This window comes from Heterodontus francisci, chromosome 3 (genome assembly GCF_036365525.1).
Source record: "Heterodontus francisci isolate sHetFra1 chromosome 3, sHetFra1.hap1, whole genome shotgun sequence".
Lineage (NCBI taxonomy): Eukaryota > Metazoa > Chordata > Chondrichthyes > Heterodontiformes > Heterodontidae > Heterodontus > Heterodontus francisci.
In genome coordinates this window covers 86,211,469-86,236,305 of record NC_090373.1, presented here as the reverse complement: position 1 = coordinate 86,236,305, position 24,837 = coordinate 86,211,469, and the positions used below count along the sequence as shown (strand labels likewise).

General features: G+C 41.1%; 1 protein-coding gene across 1 annotated transcript in view; it reads right to left on the bottom strand.

Annotated features, from left to right (window-relative positions):
• Window positions 1–24,837, bottom strand: part of znf512 (zinc finger protein 512) — a 75,469-nt gene that overhangs the window by 32,593 nt on the left and 18,039 nt on the right. The window contains exons 4-8 of the mRNA XM_068024083.1: window positions 23,940–24,010; window positions 18,162–18,232; window positions 16,986–17,167; window positions 12,104–12,190; window positions 8,401–8,517 (exon numbers count right to left, since the gene is read on the bottom strand). Coding sequence (XP_067880184.1) covers window positions 8,401–8,517; window positions 12,104–12,190; window positions 16,986–17,167; window positions 18,162–18,232; window positions 23,940–24,010 — 528 coding nt within the window. The remainder of the gene's footprint in view (window positions 1–8,400; window positions 8,518–12,103; window positions 12,191–16,985; window positions 17,168–18,161; window positions 18,233–23,939; window positions 24,011–24,837) is intronic.

The following is a 24,837-nucleotide window of genomic DNA, read 5'->3' as shown; positions in this document are numbered from 1 at the left end:
TCTGAGGAGTTGTGAATGGCACCAAACAATGCGCAATCAGCGAAGATCCCCACCTCTTACCTTACATTGGATGTCATAGATGAAGCAATTGAAGAGAGTTGGGCCTAGGACACTACCCCGAGGAACTCCTGCAGTGATGTCCTGGGGCTTAGATGATTAGCCCCCAACAACTATAACTATTATCCTTTATGTTAGGTATGACTCTAACCAGTGGAGAGAACCACCACCACCCCCCCACCGCCCACCCGATTCCCATTAACTTCAATTTTGCCAGGGCTCCTTGATGCCACACTCGGTCAAATGCTACCTTGATGTCAAGAGCAGTCACTCTCACCTCACCTCTGGAATTCTGCCTTGGACCAAGCATGGACAAAAGAACTATAATGAGGGCAGGAGCTGAGTGGCCCTGGTGGAACCTAAACTGTGTGCAGGTTGTTGCTGAGTAAGTGCCACTTGATAGCACTGTTGACAACACCTTCCATCATTTTGCTGATGATCGAGAGCAGACTGATGGGGCGGTAATTAGCCAGATTGGATTTACCTGCTGTTTGCAAACAGAACAAACCTGGGCAGTTTTCCACATTGACGGGTAGATGCCTGTGTTGTAGCTTTCAAAGTCATAAATGACATCCTCGAGTCATAGCATCATTTACAGCATAGGAGGAGGCCATTCAGCCCAACGACTCCACGCCGACTCTCCATGGAGCCATCCAGTCAGTCCCACTCCCCCACTTGATCTGCATAGCCCTGCAAGTCTATTTCCTTCAAGCACCCATCCAATTTCCTTTTGAAGTCATTGATTCTCTCCACTTCCACCAGCGTTGTGGGCAGAGTGTTCCAGGTCATTACCACCAGCTGTGTAAAAAAGCACTTTCTCATATTCCCCCTGCATCTTTTGTACAAAAAGTTCCTCCTTATATTCCCCCTGCATCTTGCCCAAAACCTTCAATCTGTGTCCCTTAGTCCTTGTACCATTAGTTAATGAGAACAGTTTTTCCTTGTTTAACTTATCTAAGCCTGTCATAATTTTGTACACTTCTATTAAATCACCCCTCAATCTCCTTTCTTCTAAGGAGACCACCACCAGTTTTTCCAACCTAACCTTGTAACTGAAATCCCCCATCCCTGAACCATTCTGATAAATCTCCTCTCAAGGACCCTCACATCCTTCTTAAAGTGTGTTGACCAGAACTGGACACAATACTCGAGTTGGGGCCTAACAAGAGCTTTATAAAGGTTCAGTACAACTTCCCTGCTTTTGTACTCAATGCCTATGTTTATGAAGCTCAAGATCACATATGCTTTAATATCTACTCTCAATATGTCCTAACACCTTCAAAGATCAATGCACATGCACCCCCAGGTCCCTCTGTACTTGCACACTCTTTAAAACTGTGCCATTAAGTAGATATTGCCTCACCGTATTCCTTCTGCCAAAACACATCACCTGACACTGATCAACATTAAATTCCATCTGCCACCCCTCTGCCAGCCTATCTATGTCAGGTTGTAGGTGGCTCATATCATTCTTGCTGTTTGCCACACCTCCATGTTTGATGTCATCGGCAAATTTTATGATTCTACTGTGTATTCCAAGATCCAAATCATTTATATATACATAGAAAAAAAAAAGCAGTGGTCTCAGCACTGATCCTTGGGGAACACCATTATTTACCATGCTCCAGTCTGAAAAACAACCATTTACTACGACTTGCTGTTTTCTGTCCTTAAGCCAATTTTTTTTATCCAATTGGACACTGACCCTCCTATTCCATGAGCCTCAACTTTGTTAACCAGCCTTTTGTGTGTTATGGTGACTTTTAAAAAGGTAAGCTATCCCTCCTCGCCCTTCTCAATCTGTCAGCATCCTTTGACACAGCTGACTAGACCATTCTTTCCCCCAACACATCATCACCATCGTCCAACTGGGTGGAACTGCACTCACCTGGTTCCATTCTTAGATATCCAGTTGTAGTCAGTGAATCACCTGCTGTGGCTTCCCATCCCGCTCCTGCACTCCTGTTACTTTTGGTGTCCCCCAAGGATCTATCCTTGGTTCCATCCTATTTCTCATCCACATACTGCCCTTGACAACATCGCCGAAAACATAACAGTTTATACATGTACACTGATGAATCCAGCTCTACCTCCCCACCGCCTCTTTTGACTCCTCTGCTGTCTCTAAATTGTCAATTTGCTTTTCTAACAGAGTACTGGATGAGCAAAAATTCCCTCCAACTAAATATTGGAAAGACTGAAACCATTGCCTTTGGTACCCACTAAAACTCTGTATCCTAGCCACTGACTCCAATCTTCTCCCTGGCCATTGTCTGAGACTGAACCTGAAGGTTCGCAACCTTGGTGTCGAGAAGAACTTTCTGGGACATATCTGTGCCATATCTAAGACCACCTATTTCCACTTCCAAAACAGCACCGGACTCTTGTTTCTGCCTCAGCTTATCGGTTGCTGAAACCCACCTCCATGCCTCTGGTATCGCTAGATTTGACAATTCCAACACACTCTTGGCCTGCCTCACATTTTCTAGCCTCTGAAAACTTGAGGTCATCCAAAACTCTGCTGCCCATGTCCTAATTCAAAATACAAAGGATACAATAAAACACTCCTGTAATAGCTGTAAATCAGGAAGTGGAAGGAAGAGAGGAACTTGGTGAAATTACAATCACCAGGGAAACAGTACTGACCAAACTAATGGGGCTGCGAACTGACAAATCCCCGGGTCCTGATGGGCTTCATCCTATGGTGTTAAAAGAGGTGGCTAATGAGGTAGTAGATGCGTTGGTGTTAATTTTTCAAAATTCGCTGGATTCTGGAAAGGTTCCATCAGACTGGAAAGTAGCAAATATAACCTCTGTTACGACCAGGTGAGAGGGGTCTAGGGGTTCCCTCTCAGCCTTTGCCTGGTTTAACCGTAACATGGTTTAATTTTAAAAACACTGTGTTTTAGCTCCCCCTCAGTGAATCCTTGTTCACCGCTTTCCAATTGTAAGGCAAAGAAATCAATTCAGACAGAGTTTTCTTACATTTTAAACAAGAAAGGTAGAAGTTTATTAAATCTTAAATTCTAATCTGGTTACCGACTACGAATATGCGATGCCACCATGTTGCACATGTGATAAACACACACGCAGAGAGAGACAGAAAAATATAAAGGGAAAAAGTTTGAGGCAATAGATGGGTTTCTATTTTACTGTCTTTTGAGTTTGTTGTGAATTCTTTGGTTGCTGGTCAGACTTGCAATTCGTTGGGGCCCAGTGCATGCTTCAACTTGTTTCGAGGTCGGAGTCTTTTCTCTCGAGGCTAACGTGTCATCCGTGGGTCCAATGGCTTGGGAGAGAGAGAGGAGGGAGGGAGGGAGGGAGGGAGGGAGCGAGCGAGGGGCCTCCTTGCTCCAGCTCAAAACAGCCTTCTGCCTCTTTGTGGCACAATTCAAAAAACCCCAGGTTGCCCAGCAGGTTAGTCATGTGACTAGCTGGTTTTCCCAATTCTGTTTGTGGAATCTGCCATCTTAGCAGTCATCCTGGAATGTGAGCTTCCTCACCTTCAATGTTTGATGATCAAAGCCCATTTTGAGCTATGTAGACTAGGGAATAAACCTTTGTATCTCCAAGTACTGTCTGTTAGTATGCAAATGTTTTTCTAGCCAAGTGTTTGGTGATTTATTAGCAAGTCCTTTCTTCACTCCAGCAACAGTTTAAAATCAATGTTCATATGACAAAATTAATATGCCTCATTCTTGGCAGGTTGGGGTCCCTCGCTCCCTCTATTCAAGAAGGTGGGGTGGGGGAGGGGTGGCGGAGAAAAAGACAGAAAACAGGTAACTATAGGCCAGTTAGCTTGATGTCTGTTGTGGGGAAGGTGTTAGAATTGATCGTTAAGGAGGCTATAGCTGGGCACTTAGAAAAACTCAAGGTAATCGGGAACAGTCAGCATGGTTTTGTGAAAGGGAAATCATGTTTAACCAATTTATAGAAGTTCTTTGAAGGAGTAACATGCGCTGTGGATAAAGGGGAGCCCGTTGACAAACTGTACTTGGAGTTCCAGAAGGCATTTGACAAGGTGCCACATAAAAAGTTATTGTGCAAAGTAGGAGCTCATGGTGTAGGGGGTAACATATTAGCATGGATATAAGATTGGCTGGCAGACAGTGCATAAATGAGTCCTTTTCTGATTGGCAGGATGTGACGAGTGGAGTGTCACAGGGGTCTGTGCTGGAGCCTCAACTTTTTACAATTTATATCAATGACTTAGATGAGGGGAGCGATGGCTTGGTAGCTAAATTTGCAGATGACACAAAGATAGGTAGGAAAGTATGTTGTGAAGAGGAGGTTGCAGACCAATACAGATAGTTGAGTGAGTGGGCAAAAATCTGGCATATGGAGTATATTGTGGGAAAATATGTAATTGTTCACTCTGGCAGGAAGAATATAAAAAGCATATGACTTAAACGGAGAACGACTGCAGAATTCCGAGGTGCAGAGGGATCTAGGCGCTCTAGTGCATGAGTTACAAAAAGTTAGCATGCAGGTACAGCAAGTCATAAAGAAGGCTAATGGAATGCTATCCCTTATTACGAGAGGAATTGAAAATAAAAGTAAGGATATTATGCTTCAGTTATACAGGGCACTGGCGAGACCACATCTCGAAAACTGTGTGCAGTTTTGGTCTCCTTATTTAAGGAAAGACGTAAATGCATTGGAGGCGGTTCAGAAGAGGTTTACTAGATTGATACCTGGAATGAGCAGGTTGTCTTATGAGGAAAGGTTGGGCTGACTGGGCTTGTTTTCACTAGAGATTAGAAGAGTGAGGGGAGACTTGATTGAAGTATATAAGATCCTGAACGGTCTTGACAAGGTGGACGTGGAGAGGATGTTTCCTCTTGTGGGTGAGTCCAGAACTAGGGGGCACGGTTTTAAAATTAGGGGTCTCCCTTTTAGGACAGAGATGCGGAGAAATTTTTTCTCTGAGGGTTGTGCAGCTTTGGAACCCTTTGCCTCAGAAGGTGGTGGAGGCAGGGTCATTGAATATTTTTAAGGCGGAGGTAGATAGATTCTTGTTAGGCAAGGGAATCAAAGGTTATCGGGGGTAGATAAGAGTGTGGAATTCGAGACACAGATCAGCCATTATCTTATTGAATGGTGGAGCAGTCTCCAAGGGCCGAATGGCCTTCTTCTGCTCCTAATTCGTATGTATGTTTGTAATTTGCACGAAGTCCTGTTCACCCATCACCCTGTGCTTGCTTAATGACATTGGGTCTCGGTTAAGCAATATCTTCATTTTAACATTCACATCCTTGTTTTCAAATCCTTTCATGGTCTCATCCCTCCCTGTCTCTGTAACCATCTCCAGCCCTATAACCTTCCGAGATCTTCGTGTCCCTTCACTTCTGGCCTCTTGCGCACCCCCAATTTTAATTGCTCCCTCAATGGCAGCCGTACCTTAAGTTACAAATGCCCTAAGCACTCTGCCTCTCTTTCCTCATCTAAGATGCTCCTTAAAACCTGCCAAGCATTTGGTCAACTGCCCCAATACCTCAAATGGCTCGGTGTCAAATTTTGTTTCATCACACTCCTGTGAAGTGCCTAGACCTTTTTATTTTATTTGTTCCTGAGACATGGTCCATCCCGAATCGCCCATGAGGTGGTGGTGGTGAGCCACCTTCTTGAACTGCTAGAGTCAGTGTGGTGAAGGTATTTCCACAGTGCTGTTTGGTCAGTTCTTCCAGGATTTTGACCCAGCAATGAAGGAACAGCAATGTCTTTCCAAATAAGGATGGGGTGTGTTTTTGAAGGGAACTTGGAGGTGATGATTTTCCCATGTGGCTGCTGCCCTTGTTGGAGGAATTAGGAGTTAATGGTCATGGATTTGGGTGGGGGGGGGGGGGGGGGGTACTGTCCAAGAAAGCTATGACAGTTTTACAATGTTAAAGGCGCTATAAAAATACAAGTTGTTGTCATTGTTGAGATAAGAGGTTTAAAAGCCCAGGTACACAGTTTTGAAAAAAAAATAGGTGCACATGTTGATCAAGTTGCCAAAAAAAGGATTGTAACATCTTGGAAGTTTTACCAATATGGCCTGGGGGGAATTTTGGTTTAGTTTATGTTATTTTATTGATAGAATGTCAAGTTCATCTTACAAAAGTATCAACTCGCAGAGATGCAAGTCATTTAGAATTTTGATGAGGTGTTCGGATGCGACCTTGGACAGAAGAGTCATCAAACTTTGCAATTGTACATGTTATATTGGCTTTGAGATATTGAAAGTAAACTGACCACATTCCAGAACAATTAGCACCCTCACATTAGGTATATGGAGAGAAAACCCATTCTGTCAGATTCATTAGCTCAATAGTCATTCAAGGCAATAACTTTGATTGGCAGCTCAGTTGACCAATCTCTGTTGCAGAATTGAGGGGCCAGAGGACAGACTCTCTCGCTCTGGACAGACTGAGGCAGGCAGAGACACAGAAAAGTTCCCCTGCTGTGTGCTGAAGTGAGTAAGGCCAGATTAGCTGGGGTCTGTACCAAAGATAGTCAAGCCCAATAGTCAGCTAGTCTATGTATGGCATTAGTGGCAAGACTATTATTTTCAATGACATGGAAGGGGGTAGGAAATAGATGTACCTCACTGGAAAACTATATTTTGTTCATTTATACATTCCATGTAAAATAAACACATTTGGTGGTTTACAATCAGCTTCATCTCATTAGAGCAGTTGTCTGTCCACCTTCCAAAATGTCAAAGAAATGCACATGGCAGCGTGTGCAAGATTACAGAATCCAAAAGGGTTTGGGTGGGTGGGTGGGAGCCAGTAAATACATGCTGCAGTTCATAGGGGATGCCATGTCTGCTTATGGAAATAACTGGTGACACTGTACATGAAAAGCTATCAAGTGTAGACCCACAAATTTGTAACAGGGATCCTAGGTTTTATAAATAGCAAAGGAGAGCAAAAAAGAAAAAAAAGAGGTAATGCCAAACCTATAGAAATAATTAGTTAGTCCAAAGAATACTGTGCCCGGTTTTGGACACCTTTAGTACTAGAATAAAGACGTAAACTAATAAAGTTGAACACCACATTGGTTGGATCATATTTAGGGTATTCTGTGCTGTTTTGGGAACCCAGTTACAGAAAAGACATTAAAGCAATGACGGCTGGGGACATTTTTAAACAGGCAAGGCACAGCTATACATGCGCTACCAATCCAGTGTGCTACCATGGCAACAGGCCTTATACACATATGCAATGCATTTTATTTGCTTTTTCATCTATCTCTCATTATAAGAAAAAAGTAAGATCAAAGAAAAGAGCAAGCGGGGAACCAGTAAACAGATGGGAGGAGAGGAAATGAATAATCCTCTCATTTAGCTCATTCCTGATATGCACATCGTAAACTTTCATCTCTTTCTCTCTCCCTCTCACGCTGGTATCCCTTTACATGGAATGCTACTAACCACACCATGGAGCTCAGCCTCACTGCTTGGCTACAACCTACTCACCCAGGCTTGAGCAGCTGTCCACAGTGACACTCATTCTCATTCGCACACTGCACATCTACGTAATTCTAGCTGAGGTCAACAAGCTGCCTCTGCATAAAATCCAAAGAGCACCCACAGCATAGATTTGCCAGGGTCATGACAGGGATGGTAATTTATAACCATGAGGAGAAATTTGAAATACTAGGACAATTTCCACTGGAGCTAAGAAGGTGGACAGTAAATAACTATTTTTTAAATAATGAAGGATTTTGATAGAATGGCTAGGGAGTCAGTAAAAAGGGGTCATCAAATTAAAATGGTTAGAGAGAGCACTTAGGAGAAATATCTTTACAGAGACATTGAGAGTGCGGATACTTTGCCACAGGGAGCAGTTGCGGCACAGACTAATGCATCTATCAACGGAGAATTGGATAAATATTTGAAGATACAGAGCTGCGGGGAAACAGTGGAACAGCGGGATGAATTTTGGATTGCATTGGTGTAGAGCGTTGCAGGCACTGTGGACTAACTCCTTCTGTGCACTAGATTTCTATAGTTCAATCGACTACATCAGTCAGAATAATCAGGAAAAAAAGGAGTTCATAAATGCATCATCTACAGTTGAGCTTATTAAAGATAAAATGAATTGAATAAGCCTGTTAAGTCAATGTGAAGTAGTCCATCGCTAGAAAAGATACTTCCTACAATAACTACAGGCCAAGTATGTTGCTCGTTACGATGTCTCATAGTACAACTAGCACAGATTAGTAATGAAATCTTTTAACTGATGTATATGTCCATAAACATCCCTATCTGAAATATACACCTTAGCAGAATTACTGGAAAAAAGTGAAGCTCTGTAATGACAAGTTACTTTCAACACAGTAGCATTTACCTCATACCTGCTGGATACGAAGGGGGATCCTTTCTCACATACCGAGAGCGATTTCTAGATTTTGGACTCTGTGCTTTTGCATGGACTTTAAAGGATTTTCTTTTTTTAGCATGTTTATTTGTTACTGAAAATAAAAAAACACACTGAAACAGTAATACATATCCAGGCTCAATATTCCAAACGAACATCGCCACAAAAAAGATGCACTTTATTTACTATACACAGATGCTATATATGCTATTATTTGACATATAGGTAGTACTGGAACTGTATTGGAGTATCACTGCAGCACGACAAGAAGTCAGACTGCCCTTTTATTCATATAACAGTCAATCTCATCTGGCACTAAATACTAGAGTTAACAAAATGACCTGGTTTTTGCAATGAGAATAACAGTGAGGTTAATAGCGCTCACAGTGTTATATAGTAAATTGGACTGCAACTTCTGGAATACACACATGTGCAGTTAAACAGGGAAATCTGGTCATTACAGTCAGAGTTACCCTGGTCCTCCACAGTACCTCGCTGATAGACTCAGCACTGAAATCAATGTGAGGGCATGAAGTTGTGGTACCACTAGTTACCTAACAAACATACCAGAAAAATTTGGGGCTTGTGCATTCAGGTGTAAGTGAATTTTTAACGGCATGATCAATCATAATTACTGCCAAACCACCTCTCTGGCCCTGAAAATTTAATTTTACAAGTGTGGAGTCTCAATCCTTCAGAATTTAATCAGTGGTGGAGATTAAATTTTTTTTTAAACTTTCTTTCCCTTATCTCTCTCAATCCCATTTTTCTTTCCCAATCTTTATTTAACTCTCTGTCCATGATTTGAATTTAATTTAAAATTCCTGGTTTAGACTCTGCACAACTCAGTGAGGATTCTTCAATCTGATTGGTTGGCAAGCCTTGCTGTTGTTTGCCTGCAGGGAGCATTATTATTGCTCTCACATGCCACAGATCCCCCATTGAGGGCACCACGCTGGATCAGATGCCACAGAACAGCAAGTCTACACTCAAAACCCCACAAAGACTGTAGGCAGCTCTCTGTGTAGTGAACCACGAATGCTGTTCCTTCACCGCTAACCACAAAATCTGGGACCAAGTTTAAGGTTCAGGTTAAACGTGGTTTGAGCACCAGAGATAATTGGATCAGGGCACAGAGACATGATTCAGTCTCCATTCTGAAGTCACATATACTAATTTTAGGCCTACGCGTACTTCCTATTTCCAAATATTTTGTTGTCATTATTTTCTTCCTCATGCTTGTGCCAACATTTTTGCATTCCAAATTCTTATGTCCACAATGGAAACTGTCAGTTCCACCAATAAACATTTCCAAGCAATGATGGGTTTACCAAGAACTTGTGTCACCCCAATTTCATTTTGGTAAAGGTGGTGTCTCCCTTTTCCATACCCAAAATTGTAGAATTACACTGATGTCCTCCTCTTCAACAAGCTTACCCTTTTTGTACAGATTCCTATGTGCAGAATAATGCTCCCTCCAGTCTGACTTTTTAATATGCTTTGGCTCCAATATCAGAAGAGCATGGCCCTACCTGCATCAGTGAGACATCTTCAACTTGTTACACCAGTCACCTGCATGGCCTCTCAAGGCAATTAATACAAATTTAGGATAATTCTTATGTTGCGTTAAACTTGGTCCCAAATTTTGTTGTCGTATCCATTCAAAACTGGGTTCAGTCTCGCCAAATTTATTTTACATGAGGGAGTTACAACCATAAAAAGTGGATACTGTTGTCTCTTGTCTGGATTTGGTTGAACCCCAGCTTCCAGAGAATAAAGGACTGTGTGCTAACCCAGTATATCAGAGTTCCCAGTTCTAGTAATAGCTGACTATACACAACTTGACAAGTTACTATTCATATTTCATAACATTAAATAACATACTTTATACAAAAATAATGTAAACATTATTATTACCCAATTAATATAAAATGACAGTTGCTGAAATAGGCCAGATTACTTGGTAAAAAAAACAAACATTGATAAACAGCCTGCGTATAATTGCTGAAGGAATACTGGGCTAGATTTGTATTCTGCATGGTTCAGGTGCATACAGCAGAATGTTTTGGACACAAATTCAACTATTCAAATGAAAACAATTTTTGGGTTGCCAAGCAGTCCAACTATTCCTACAGGTTCTGCCACTAATGCTGAAGTTGCCACTGTACCATTGAGAGTTCATCTCAATAGAGCCACAAGTTTTAAAGATTATATCACTTGTGCCTGTTCAGGGATATTGTTATGAAAGTGCTTCCATTTTTTTCAGTACTCCTGTTTGAAGATTGTAGCGATGGATTCATTTGGGACTGAAGAGATTCCATAGATGCTGGACTTGGCTTTTTTTTAAAAAAAAAAAAGGTCACTGGAAGGACTTGGAGAACTTTGTTTAAAAACAAACCCTTACTGGATGTCACATGCCTTAGGCTAAATAAACAGCAAGAGTCTTGGTGACTAGGGGAGTTATTTACAGAGAAGTGACATGTCAAGATTTATGGTGGTCAAAAGTTGGGTTTTTTTGGATATTGTTTTGAGTCAGTTGGTGGGGGGGGGGGGGGGGGGGTCAGCCTACTAAGAGAGAAGACACCAGTTCATCCTTTCTCCACCTCTGAGAAACTCTGTGAATCCAGTGTGATAGCTGAAGCCCCTCATGCTGCACTTCTCCTGGAAAGCCTGCTAGACTATTCCTCGAAGGCGCCTGAAGAGAACTGCTCCAAAAAGATACCAGTGACAGCCGTCTATGCGTATTTGGGACACCAGAATAAAGGGATAACTGACATCATTCCATATTTCTCCTTTTCCTTCAGGAATTAACAAGTATTTGGCCAAAGTATTTTTTTTGTCTTTTTTGTAAGGAGATCTCTGCAGAGAAAACTTTTTTTTTTAACCTGTGTGTGTGTTGGGCTAATCTAAAAGGGAACTTTCATATTTCAATCTGTGTGTTAACGCTTTGCATCTTTAATAAATAAATCTTGTTTTAGAATAAATAATTTTGTTGTTTATTAAAGAAACCTGGCTGGCGAAATTTATTCTGAAATAAAAATAGAGTATTTAATTGGCTGTATCTATAACTGGGTAAACATTTAAATATATGTTGTGACTTGTGGCGAAGTGGAACTAAAGAAAGACAGTGCACTCCTCCTGCCTTGGTCATAACATATATTTATTTTCCAAAAGGCATCTTTAGAACATTTGACCTTTAATTTGTGGCTTGGCTCCATGAAATAATGCTATTCTTAAAACAAGTTATACTTCTTAATATAGCAACCGTGAAAAATAAAATGAAAGCTGTCAATTTCTGGTATATGCAGCATGCGATGGCCGACAGAAACACAAACCCCTAAAATAATCATTCTTGGAGTGAAGGAACTGTAGCACAATGTAATGATTTATGCCAGATCCTAGTGTTAAATATGAAATGGGGCTAATTTAAATTTGAATTCTTAATTGCACATTAGGTGGTAAAGACCATGAGCCCTAGCTTAAGAAATGTGTATCTGGAGGGGTTCCAGAAGTACACAGAACAACTTTGTTTTTAAATCCTAGGGCAAAGTAAGATTAATTCACAACAAGGAAGACACGCTACAGCCACCTCAGAAAAATATGCCAAAAACTAATGTTAACAACTATACACGTCATGTCGCCCAGATATTTCTAACTTCTTGCACATGCAAATTTTGTACCTGTAAGTTTTCTTTCTTTCCTAGCAGATTCATCATAACTGTCAGTATTATTCATCTTCCTTTTCTTCTGCATAGCTTTGCTCTCGGCTGTAACAGAATACCCAGATCAACTCTTGAAACAATATAAATGCAGTTTTGTACTTAATACCAACAATTAGCTTAGATATTCAGGACATATTCAGGTGCTGCAGCAAGCCATCTAATACCTGCTTCGCTTGGAGTCACTTGTGCTTAAAGACACTAAAGCAGAAGACACTCTGAATAAACAAGATAAAATAAATCAATGAAGCAAGAAATTCCATTGTAAATCTATTTTTGTGTTCTACCCGCTAAAACACAAAAGAGAATTACATTAAGCATAGCCTTTGTTTTGTAATTAATGTCAGTTAAAGTATAATAGAAAGTATGTTCTGAAGACATACTATCAATTTCTGGTATACGCAGCATATGATGGGCGATAGAAGCACAGACCCCTAAAATAATCATTCTTGGAGTGAAGGAACTAGCACAATGTAATGATTTATGCTGGATCCTAGTGCTAGGATCAATGTTGAAAATTTAGCATGTATTCACCAAAATCACGGGAAGGGAAGAAAGCTGCAAAATCAGACCGATCATATTAAGGGCAAACAGAAATATTACATTATAAAGAATGTACAAGTCAGAGAACAAAAGACCAACTCATATGTAAAGCCAACAGATAAACACTGATTTTGTCCATACTTTTAATTTTGCATTCACCAGGTGAGGGATCTCAGTACTCCCATTTGACACAGTCAGCATAAAGCAATCTTGGGTCAGGAAAGAACACCAGACACAAAGTAAAGCTTCCACTACTCAGCTTCAATAACATGTTTTAGATCCAACCTAAAGAACGAACGAACTTGCATTTATAAAGCGTCTTTCACAATTTCAGAGTATCTGCAAGGCTTTACAGTCAATGGGGTACTGTTGTAATGTAGAAAACAAATGGGCAGCCCTTCCATATCACTGAATCTTTTCACTTATCACACCATCCCTGTGGCCTCCTTTACCAGGATCAGCAACTGGTACCAAACTTTGGGCAGATTTACACTCCCTCTTAAAGGTTTGAGGATATGTATGGCTGATAGTATAAAGCCTTGCATCTGATCCTTTTTGCTGCATTTGAACTCGGGTTACAAAAATGAAAGAGCAGTGTGCTAACCTACCACATTGTCCAATTCCCAAGAAATTGACTTGTTCTCTGCACAGAATCCATCTTTCTTTATTTGAATTGAAGTGAAATTGAAAGCAAGTAACAAACATACTCACCATTAAATCTGATATTCTAATGCAGGTCAAATTTTAAAAATAAAGAAACCCACACCAAAAGAAAATCAATAAAATAGTTGTTGCATCGCTGAAATAAAAGCTCATCTATATCAATCAATTGCCACCACTTATCTAGATTTGTCAGTTAACTTCTAGTAATGCTGCCCTGAGTTCTGTAAAAGGACTGAGCGTACAACAATAAAAAGTCAAATGGTCACGTCCTATTTGTTTTTTTCCCCAGACATGGGCAGAAACACATTAGCATATTTGGCACAAAAATAGCAATCATTCTACAAAGCAAATATTTTTTAGGAACTGATCACAGCACTACTTTAGTTTAGTTTAGTTTAGAGATACAGCACTGAAACATGCCCTTCGGCCCACCGAGTCTGTGCCGACCATCAACCACCCATATATACTAATCCTACACTAATCCCATATTCCTACCACATCCCTACCTGTCTCTAAATTTCCCTACCACCTACCCATTCTAGGGGCAATTTATAATGGCCAATTTACCTACCAACCTGCAAATCTTTTGGCTTGTGGGAGCACCCGGAGAAATCCCACGCAGACACAGGGAGAACTTGCAAACTCCACACAGGCAGTACCCAGAATTGAACCCGGGTCGCTGGAGCTGTGAGGCTGCGGTGCTAACCACTGCGCCACCCTTTTTATGATCCGGAGTCTGCAGGAAAATAGACTGAGCTTCCAGACGCCTGTCATTTTAATTCTCTGCCCCACTCCCACTCTGACCTCTGTATCCTTGGCCTCCTGCAGTGCTCTAATGGATCACAATGGAAGTTCAAGGAGCAGCATCTCATCTTTTGATTAGGCACCATGCTGCCTTTTGTTTTGGACTCAACATTGAGTTCAACAATTTCAGATCATAACCACCACTCCCATTTTTTTTGACTCTGCTATTGCCATTTACATCTCCTCTAGAGCCATCTTTTGTTTCTTTACTTGTTCCATTACCATCTCCTTTTGCCTTGCACCATTCCTTTCGTCAATTAATCTCTCTTGCCTTCTGCCCTTACACAGACTTTCCCTTTTGTTCTTTCCTTCCTTCCTGCCTTTCCCAGCCTCTGTACTTTTTAAAAATCTGTTACATTTCTAACTTTCTACAGTTCTGAAAGGTCATTGACCTGAAACCAACTTACTTTCTCTCTCCATAATAATGGGAAATAAGGAAATGGCAGAAGTGTTGAACAGATATTTTGTGCCTGTCTTTACTGTAGAATACACAAGTAACATCCCAGAAATACTTGTAAATCAAGAGGTGAAAGGGAGGGAGGAATTTAAAACAATTACAATTACCAGGGAAAGGGCACTGAGAGAATTATTAGAACTAAAGGCCGACAAGTCCCCAGGACCTGATGACCTGCATCCTAGGGTCTTAAAAGAAGTAGCTCCATTGGTTGTAATTTTCCAAAAATTCCCTAGATTCTGGAAAGTTCCCAACAGACTGGAAAATAGCAAATGTAATTCCTGTATTCAAGAAAGGAGTGAGACAGAAAGCAGGAAACTGCAGGCCAGTTAGCTTAACATCTGACATAGGGGAAATGCTGGAATTTATTATTAAGGAGCTTATAGCAGGACACTTAGAAAATCTTAAAGCGATCAGGCTGCATCAGCATGGTTTTATGAATGGGAAATCATGTTTGACTCATTTATTAGAGTTCTTTGAGGAAGTTACAAACAACATGGTTAAAGGAAAACCTGTAGATGTGATATACTTGGATATCCAAAAGGCATTTGACAAGGTGCCACATCAAAGGTCACTACACAAAAGAAGAGCTCATGGCATAGGGTGTAATATGTTAGCATGGATAGAGGAATGGTTAGCTAACAGGAAGCAGAGTAGGGATAATGGGTCATTTTCAGGTTGGCAAGCTGTAGCAGAGTGCCACAGGGATCAGTGCTGGGGTCTCAACTATTTACAATCTACATCAATGACTTGGATGAAGGGACAAAATGTATGGTTGCTAAATTTGATGATGACACTAAGATAGGTCAGAGAGTAAGTTGAGAAGAGGACATAAGAAGTCTACAAAAGATAGAGAGATAGGTTAAGTGAGTGGGCAAAACTATGACAGATGGAATATGACGTGGGAAAATGTGAACTTGTCCACTTTGGCAGGAAGAATAGAAAAGCAGTACATTATTTAAATGGCAAGAGACTGTAGAAGTCTCCAAACAGAGAGATCTGAGTGTCCTGGTATATGAACCACAAAATGTTAGTATGCAGGTACAGCAGATGATTGGGAAGGCAAATGGAATGTTATAATTTATTGCAAGGGGAATAGAATATAAAAGTAGAGAAGTTTTGCTACAGCTGTACAGGGAATTGTTGAGACCACATCCAAAATACTGTGTATAGTTTTGGTGTCCTTACTTAAGGAAGGATACAATTGCATTAGATGCAGTTCAGAGACGGTTCACTCGAGTGATTCCTAGGATGATGAAAGATTGGACAGGTTGGGCCTGTATCCATTGGAGTTTAGAAGAATGAGAGGTGATCTTACTGAAACATAATATCCTGAGGGGACTTGACAGGGTGGATGCTGAGAGGATGTTTCGCCTTATGGGAGAGACTAGAATTAAGCAACAGAATTTAATAATAAGGGGTCTCCCATATAAGACAGAGATGAGAAGATATCTTTTCTTTCAGAGGGTTATTAGTCTGTGGCATTCTCTTCCCCATTGAGCAGTGGAGGCAAGGTCATTGAATATTTTTAAGGCTGAGCTAGATAATTTCTTGATTGACAAGAGAGTCAAAGGTCATAGGGCTTAGACAGGAAAGTAGAATTGAGGCCGCAATCAGATCAGCCATAACCTTATCAAACGGCGGAGCAGGCCTGAGGGGCTGAATGGCCTACTCCTGCTCCTAATTTGTATGTTCGTATGGTCCACAGATGCTACCTGACCTGCTGAATATTTTCAGCATTTTCTGTTTTTTTATTGCAGAGCAATAGTGATTCCAGAAACCTCAAGTGAAAAATAAGTAGCAAAACCACAATTAAATGCCATAATAAAGGGGTTCTTTCCCCCCCCCCCCCCACCCCACCAACCAGCGCTCCTAGGAGAGCACCCATATACTTTGTCTGAGTAGTTCTTCTACTTGCATTATCCAATCATACTTCTAATATGTGCAGATAGATTCGATGTTTTTCATTTTAAAAAAGGAGGTACACTTGAAAGAACTGAGCCACAATTCTTGCTGGTATCCAGATCAACAGCCACATGGAGAGTAACTGCTACTTATTTTCTGAATTCAGAGCACAGCACAAAATCTCTGAAAAGCCAGTTCAAAATGTGCAATTGCATTTTAAATGATTTATGCAAAGCTAATCCCCAGCTACCATAAAATCTTTCTTGGCTAATCAAGAGTGCAAGTGATGGAATTACAGATAATATACCTCCAGAACAGGGCCACATCTCTTGCTGATTATCATAGTGTACAGCCAACATAATCTTTACGTTGATATTTGTCAATTCTTCAAAATGATCTACCTACTTCCAAGTTTATGAAAATCAGAGATTGTGCACGAGCTGCACAATTATAAAGATAAGATCTGTAATTTACCTTTCCCTTTTTCCACATATGCCTCCATCCCCTTCATCTCTAACCAGTATCTGGGCTTTCTAATCGTCAGTTGTCCATCATCCTCTCCATTAACCTTATCTTCTGATGTTGAGGATGAAGTATCACTAAAAGACTCTTCTTGGTTGTCCTTGGTAACAAAATTACTTTTGTATTGTTTAGCCCTAGTAAACAAAAAGGTTCAAGCACATATCTTGATTGATTTATTTTTCGACCACCACTAAAACACTGAAGAGTACCTGGTTCACAAAGAGGTGATTCTAATAGCTATGGGAAGGAGAAAGGAAGAGTATTTTAACAGAAGGCATTGCTGGGGATCCCCACTATTTATTTAAAATTAAAAATATTTCAATTTTCTTCAAGACATAAATTGGGGATTATAAATAAAAGATTGTTACTAATAAATCCAATAGAGAATTCGGGAGAAACTTGGTTACCCACAGAGTGATCAGAATGAGGAACTCACTAGAACAAGGAGCAGTTGAACCAAATAGCAGAGATGAATTCAAGGGGAAGCTAGATAAGCACATGAGGGAGAAAGAAATGGAAGGATATGTTTGACCAAGAGGCTCAAGTGGAGCATAAATACCAGCTTGGACCTGTTGGACTCAATGGCCTGTTTCTGTGCTGCAAAAACTTTGTAATATACAAGTTATTACAACCTGGTTTTGGGCACAAACTAAATATACCTGAATGGAGACAACATAAATGCAATTCAATTCATTATTATAGAATAATATAGCACAGGATGTTGCCATTTGGCTCATCGTGCTTGTACCAGCTCTTTAACAGCTATCCAATTAATCCCACTCTGCTGCTCTTTCCCTCCAGCCCTACAAATTTTCCAAGATCAAGCGTTTATCCAATTTTCTTTTGAATGTTATTACTGAATTAGCATCCACTACCCTTTCAGGCAGTGTATTCTGCATCACAACAACTCACTGCATTCTACAATATTTCCTCATGTCACTTCTGGTTCTTTTGTCAAAACAATTTTATTAACAAACACGGATGATAAATAATAATTTCCATTAGAAACTCGGAGGGAAACCTGTAACAGAGGCAACTAGTAAACCAAAGAGATCAAAGAGAAATGTAAAATTTCCTATTCAGAATTTTAAATGAAACACAACACATAGTCCAGCAAGCTGTACGTACTTCTCATCTCCCAAAGTGATCTTTATCTTTTGTATTCTTGGTTCCAATTCCTTTTCCGGCGGCTGAGTAGTCTAGAAAAACAAAATCTGTGAATAATAGAGTCATACAGCACAGAAACAGGCCCTTCGGCCCATCGTGTCTGTGCCGGCCATCAAGCACCCATCTATTCTAATCCCATTTTCCAGCACTTGGCCCTTAGCCTTATATGCTATAGCGTTTCAAGTGCTCATCTAAATACTTCTTAAATGTTGTATGATTATAAACGTATAGTGAAACATACACACTAGGAAAGTATATCTTCCACAAATCTGAGAATCAAGCAGGCTACTTGTTGTCCAATATGAAGTGCATTATACTTCAATAAAATAATTCACCAGAATTCCATCCGGCTTTTGTGGTTTAAGAACTAAATTAGCATACTCCCCATATGCTCCATCGCTAAATGTCACAATTCCAGAGATACTGAGGTCTTGAGAAATACTGAAACTATGTTTGCAGTTATATCTTTGCTAATCATAATATACTGGCCATTTTAAATATCCTGAAATCCCAAGCTTAAAATTTCCAATATTTCAGCATTGCAGAACTGAAAAGTCAGCAAGAGTGAAGTTCACCAGATACCATGGATCATTTCTAACCTCACTGACTGGCAGAGCAAATTTCCCCCCCATTGATTCCATTGAAATCACCAGGATGAAAATGAATGAGACTGTACATCGGGCAGATGATCTGCACAGTCAGGTTACTGCCCAGTTGGGAAAAGTTGAAAATTACTTAAGATTTATTAATAAATTCTAAGTTATCTTTAATTTGGCAGCTGGAAAGCTGTGCCTTTACCTACTACCTTCTCCACATCATCCTGTCTGCTTATGCAACCAAGTGCAGGTAGATTGCTAGTATCCTTTTCTCAGTTCCTAACAAAAAAGAAAAATTACACGTCAGTGTATGGTTGAGGTTTGGTGGCGATGCAAAGCCAGCTTCAGCCTCAAAGACACTGATATTTATGAGGAAGGGGATGGGGTGGGATGGGGGGAGGACTTGTAGCAGCTAGGAAACCTGGAAATGCAGGAAACAGAGGTTCTGCTGAATTTAAGGACAGACCATCATGTGAAATTTTTCTCTGTTCCCCAACTGACAGCCAGCCAGATTGAGGCTCTGTCTGGCTGTCAGGTAGGACAGCCTGCACAAGAAGGCTGCAGCCAGGGACCAGAGGGGAGGAAGCCTTATTAACATATTATAATTAGTGACCCAAAGAACAAAGAAGAACAAAGAAAAATTACAGCACAGGAACAGGCCCTTTGGCCCTCCAAGCCTGCGCCGATCCAGATCCTCTATCTAAACCGGTCACCTATTTTCTAAGGGTCTGTATCTCTTTGCTTCCTGCCCATTCATGTATCTGTCTAGATACATTTTAAAAGACGCTATCGTGCCCGCGTCTACCACCTCTGCTGGCAACGCGTTCCAGGCACCCACCACCCTCTGCATAAAGAACTTTCCACGCATATCCCCCCTAAACTTTTCCCCTCTCACTTTGAACTCGTGACCCCTAGTAATTGAATCCCCCACTCTGGGAAAAAGCTTCTTGCTATCCACCCTGTCTATACCTCTCATGATTTTGTACACCTCAATCAGGTCCCCCCTCAACCTCCGTCTTTCTAATGAAAATAATCCTAATCTGCTCAACCTCTCTTCATAGCTAGCGCCCTCCATACCAGGCAACATCCTGGTGAACCTCCTCTGCACCCTCTCCAAAGCTTCTACATCCTTTTGGTAATGTGGCGACCAGAACTGCACGCAGTATTCCAAATGTGGCCGAACCAAAGTCTTATACAACTGTAACATGACCTGCCAACCCTTGTACTCAATACCCCGTCCGATGAAGGAAAGCATGCCGTATGCCTTCTTGACCACTCTATTGACCTGCGTTGCCACCTTCAGGGAACAATGGACCTGAACACCCAAATCTCTCTGTACATCAATTTTCCCCAGGACTTTTCCATTTACTGTATAATTCACTCTTGAATTGGATCTTCCAAAATGCATCACCTCGCATTTGCCCTGATTGAACTCCATCTTCCTGAGAACAGGTTACTCACCCGTCCCCCACCTCCTCAACCTGGTTAAACCAAAAGTAGGCACGTTTGCAGAAGGTTTCAGATTTTTAAAAATTTAACCACACCCCTCTCGCCTCTCCTGGTGGGGGAGGGGGGGGGGAAATTAAAATTCCCCCCAAATTGTTTCAGCGTTTACACTCAAGAATCTCCTGCGAAGTTGTGCGTGCACTGAATATAAATGCTATAAAAGCCACAATCACCGCTTGATGCCTCAGTGCAGATTTGCCACTGCACAAAGATTGACACTGCCGATCTTGGGAAAAAGAAAAAGATGCCCATTGTAATATTTAACCTATATTTTGACCCTCTCTCTTCTGGATTCCATTTGTTACAATTAGTTAGCTACAAAGTGGTTAGCACCGCAGCCTCACAGCTCCAGGGACCCGGGCTCGATTCTGGGTACTGCCTGTGCGGAGTTTGCAAGTTCTCCCTGTGACCGCGTGGGTTTTCGCCGGGTGCTCCGGTTTCCTCCCACAGCCAAAGACTTGCAGGTTGATAGGTAAATTGGCTGTTGTAAATTGCCCCTAGTGTAGGTAGATGGTAGGGAATATGGGATTACTGTAGGGTTAGTATAAATGGGTGGTTGTTGGTCGGCACAGACTCGGTGGGCCGAAGGGCCTGTTTCAGTGCTGTATCTCTAAATAAAAAAAAATAAATAAAAATTAGTGCCCTACCAAATTCACGGATCATGAATCTCGGGTCCTCTGTGTAATCGGCCATTTTGCAAACTTTGCGCATTTTACTGACTGACGACACAAGGCTCAACCCTTTGATTGGTTTTGAGTGTAGTCGTCTCAAGCGTTAGCAGACAAGTGAGAATGCCAGAATGAGCAAATCAAAAACGGCCACCACCACAGCACATTGGGTGAAAGAATTTGGAAACCAAATTCTGCATGGCTATGGTCGTATACTGTTTTATAGAAGCTGCAATGTTTCGTTGGATCACACACTGCAGGCAATGATTCAGCACCACTCAGAATCTGAAAGCCATCGTAGCAAAAGAGAGCATCTTTCCAGCAGTGCTGGAAAGCAAACATGCAAAAAAAAACATGAAACAATTTCATCTCTTTTTCAGAAGTCGACAGAGAGCTCAGAAAATCATCAGCTGATTACAATAGAACTTGTGGATGCTTCTGCAAATGCCACAACACCATTGGAAAAACGTGATCACCCAAAGCTGAGGGTATTCATTCAACGTAATGTGGAAATTGGTGGTTGCTTGCCAAGTGCAAATAAACTAAGACAGGATTACCAACCGAAGGATTTGCTACACATTGTGAGGACAATTCCAATAAACTCTGTGGACGTGGAGAGAGATGTGTCTAAACACAGACAGGTGCTCACAGCGCAGAAACAGGGAATAAAGAAACAGACAGTTGCAGGTTGCTCCATGCTCACATTCAACCACTGACTTCAGTGAGTAAAGAATGTGACCTGTTTATAGTCAGCTTTTTACAATAGTTTTTGAGTATACAATAAATGCCATTTGAAACCAGAAACCTCCCTGGTCTTTTTTTGTTTTAAATAGATCATTTTCATGATTTGTTGCAACACTGTGAAATTTACGATTTAAATTTGTGAAATCATGAAATTCACAATTTTTGAAATACCACAACTGTGAAATTTGTAAAATTTGACCGTGAATTTGGTAGGACTCTAATTATGATCAAGATATGCCCCACGAGCTACAGCTGAATACTCCCATCAAAAACAATTGTCAAATGGTCATGAGATCCTCCAAAGTGCCAGAAATTGTCATCTTAAACTTCCACAATGACAACATCACGGATCAATGCACCCCATCAATGACTGCCTCTGAAAGATGACATTTTTCCACGTCAGGAAATCACCCTTCTCAGCCTCGAGGTGTCTTTTTCATCTTCACAGGTAAGCCTTTTCCCAGGTAACCAGCTAGGTAAGTGCACTATCATTTGGAGCAACTTAACCTAAGAGGCAAGTACTATAGATACATTTAAGGGGCAGCTAGATATGCATATGAGAGAGAAGGGAATAGATGGTTATGCTGATAGAGTTAGATGAGGAAGGATGGGAAGAGGCCCTGTGGAGCATAAACACTGGCATGGACTGATTGGGCAAATCCCCATTTCTGTGCTGTATATTCTATGTGCTGTGAAACCGGAGTTAAACCTTACTGACATATAATGCAATCCATAGTGGAGAATTAATAGTCTACTTGATTCTCAGTGGGGCCAAAGTCAGATTGAGAGGGTAAAGAATGAAAGCCACAGCTAAGAAAGAAAAAGAAACAACTGAAAGGAACAACAGTCAATCTTTGATTTGCTTACTATATATAAGGTGGGGGTTGGTCGAGGGAGGGGGAGAAACATTAGACATACACACACACAGGTGGTGTGATGTGCAAAAGGTAAAAATAAAATGACGTATGTGCATGAACACTGCTGAAAGCCAACAATATCAATGGGGCCACTCAGTATATAAGTTGCAATATCCTGCTGACAGGCACTATCCAAGCTCACTCATGAAAAACAGCCACACCTAGCTGAGGTATCAGAGTGTCACAACTGCCGAACAAAACGCAACCACAGCAAGTCACCACCTTTAGAGAAGGAGCATATGAAAGAAAACTAGAAGAGAAATCAAAAATGTAAACTTTTGCAGATCTGTTGTATCCAAACTGCAAATGGCAGCCATAGAAAATTCCGTATTCGTAGTACAATCCCTACTAGAGCATAATTCTTGGTTCAATGGAACAGGAGTAGGCCATTCAGCCCATCAAGCCTGCCCCGCCATTCAATACGATCATAGCTGATCATCCACTTCAATGCCTTTTCCCCACTCTATCCCCATATCCCTTTATGTCATTGGCATTTAGAAATCTGTCAATTTCTGCTTTAAACATACTGGATGATTGAGCTCCCACAGCCCTCTGGGGTAGAGAATTCCAAAGATTCACAACCCTCTGAGTAAAGAAATTTCTCATATTGGTCCTAAGTGGCTTCCCCTTTATTTTGAAATTGTGTCCCCTGGTTCTAGACTCCTCAAACAGGGAAAACATCTTACCTGCATCTACCCTGTCTAACCCTTTGAGTATTTTGTAGATTTCAATGAGATCACCTCTCATTCTTCAAAACTCTAGAGAAGACAGGCCCAGTTTCCCCAATCTCTCTTCAGAGGACAGTCCCACCATCCCGGGAACAAGTCTGGTGAACCTTTGCTGCACTCCTTCTATGGTGTAATATATTTCCTAAGATAAGGGAACCAAAAGTGCACACAGTACTCCAGGTGCAGTCTAACCAAGGTACTATATAATTGAAGCAAGACTTTGCTACTCCTATACTCAAATCTTCTTGCGATAAAGGCTAACGTACCATTAGCCTTCCTAATTGCTTGCTGCACATTAGCTTTCAGTGACTTATTGACGAGGACACCCAGGTCCCTTTGTAGATCTACACTTTCTAATCTCTTACCATTTAAGAAATACTCTGCACATCTATTCCTCCTATCGAAGTGGATAACCTCACATTTTTCCCTCTTATACAGAAAGCTATAAATACAAGAGAAAATATACTGCATTGGGGAATATTACAGTGACAAACATGAGCATTAGTTCAATTTGGGTAGCGTGGGCTAGGAATTATGGATTTAACAGGCCTGATCATCAAAAGAGAAAATAGATTCTTACCTGAAATTCCAAATGTTTAACATTTTTTCCTTTTGATGATAGCTCTTCACGCTCAGTCTCCTTTTTAGATCCTTCATAATAAGTAAAATAAGTTTTAAAACCTCATCTAAAAAGCTTACTTATCCAGTCTATTCACTGAAATTTCCATTCCTTATAACTGTATACATTTCAAACACCTGCAATTGGTGACATGTACCAAAAATAAAAGAAAGGAATGAAGGATTAAGAACTCCAAATGATCTGGGATATAACAAAGAGAAAGAATTTGAAAAAGTTAATATACTTTATAAGACATAAAGAGCTGTACCTCATACAGAGCGTTTTACCATTTATGGCAGGTTTATTCTTAATGCAATTGCCAAGTCTGACATTGTGACATTCTAAAACCTGTTCATAGACGGCAGGCAGCGACTTGTCAAACTATTTCTTTTTATTGGCCCTGGCAGGGCCAGCATTTGTTGCCCATCTCTAGTTGCCCTCAAGAAGATGGTGGTGAGCCAACCTCTTGAACAGCTGTAGTCCATGAGGCATAGGTACACCCACAGTGCTGTTAGAAGGCGAGTTCCAGGTTTTTGACCCAGTGACAGTGAAGGAACGGCGATATAGCTTCAAGTTAGGATGGTGTGTGGCTTGGAGGGGAACTCGCAGGTGGTGGTGTTCCCACGCGTCTGCTTCCCTTGTCCTTCTAAGTGGTAGAGGTTATGGGTTTGGAAGGTGCAGTCGAAGGATCCCACCGGGAACAAGTCTGGTGAACCTTTGCTGCACTCCTTCTGTGGCGTAATATACTTCCTAAGATAAGGGAACCAAGCAGTGCATCTTGTATATGGTACACACTGCTGTCACTGCGCATTGGTGGTGGAGCCTAGAAAGGTCACATTTTGGTGGTCCTATAAAACTG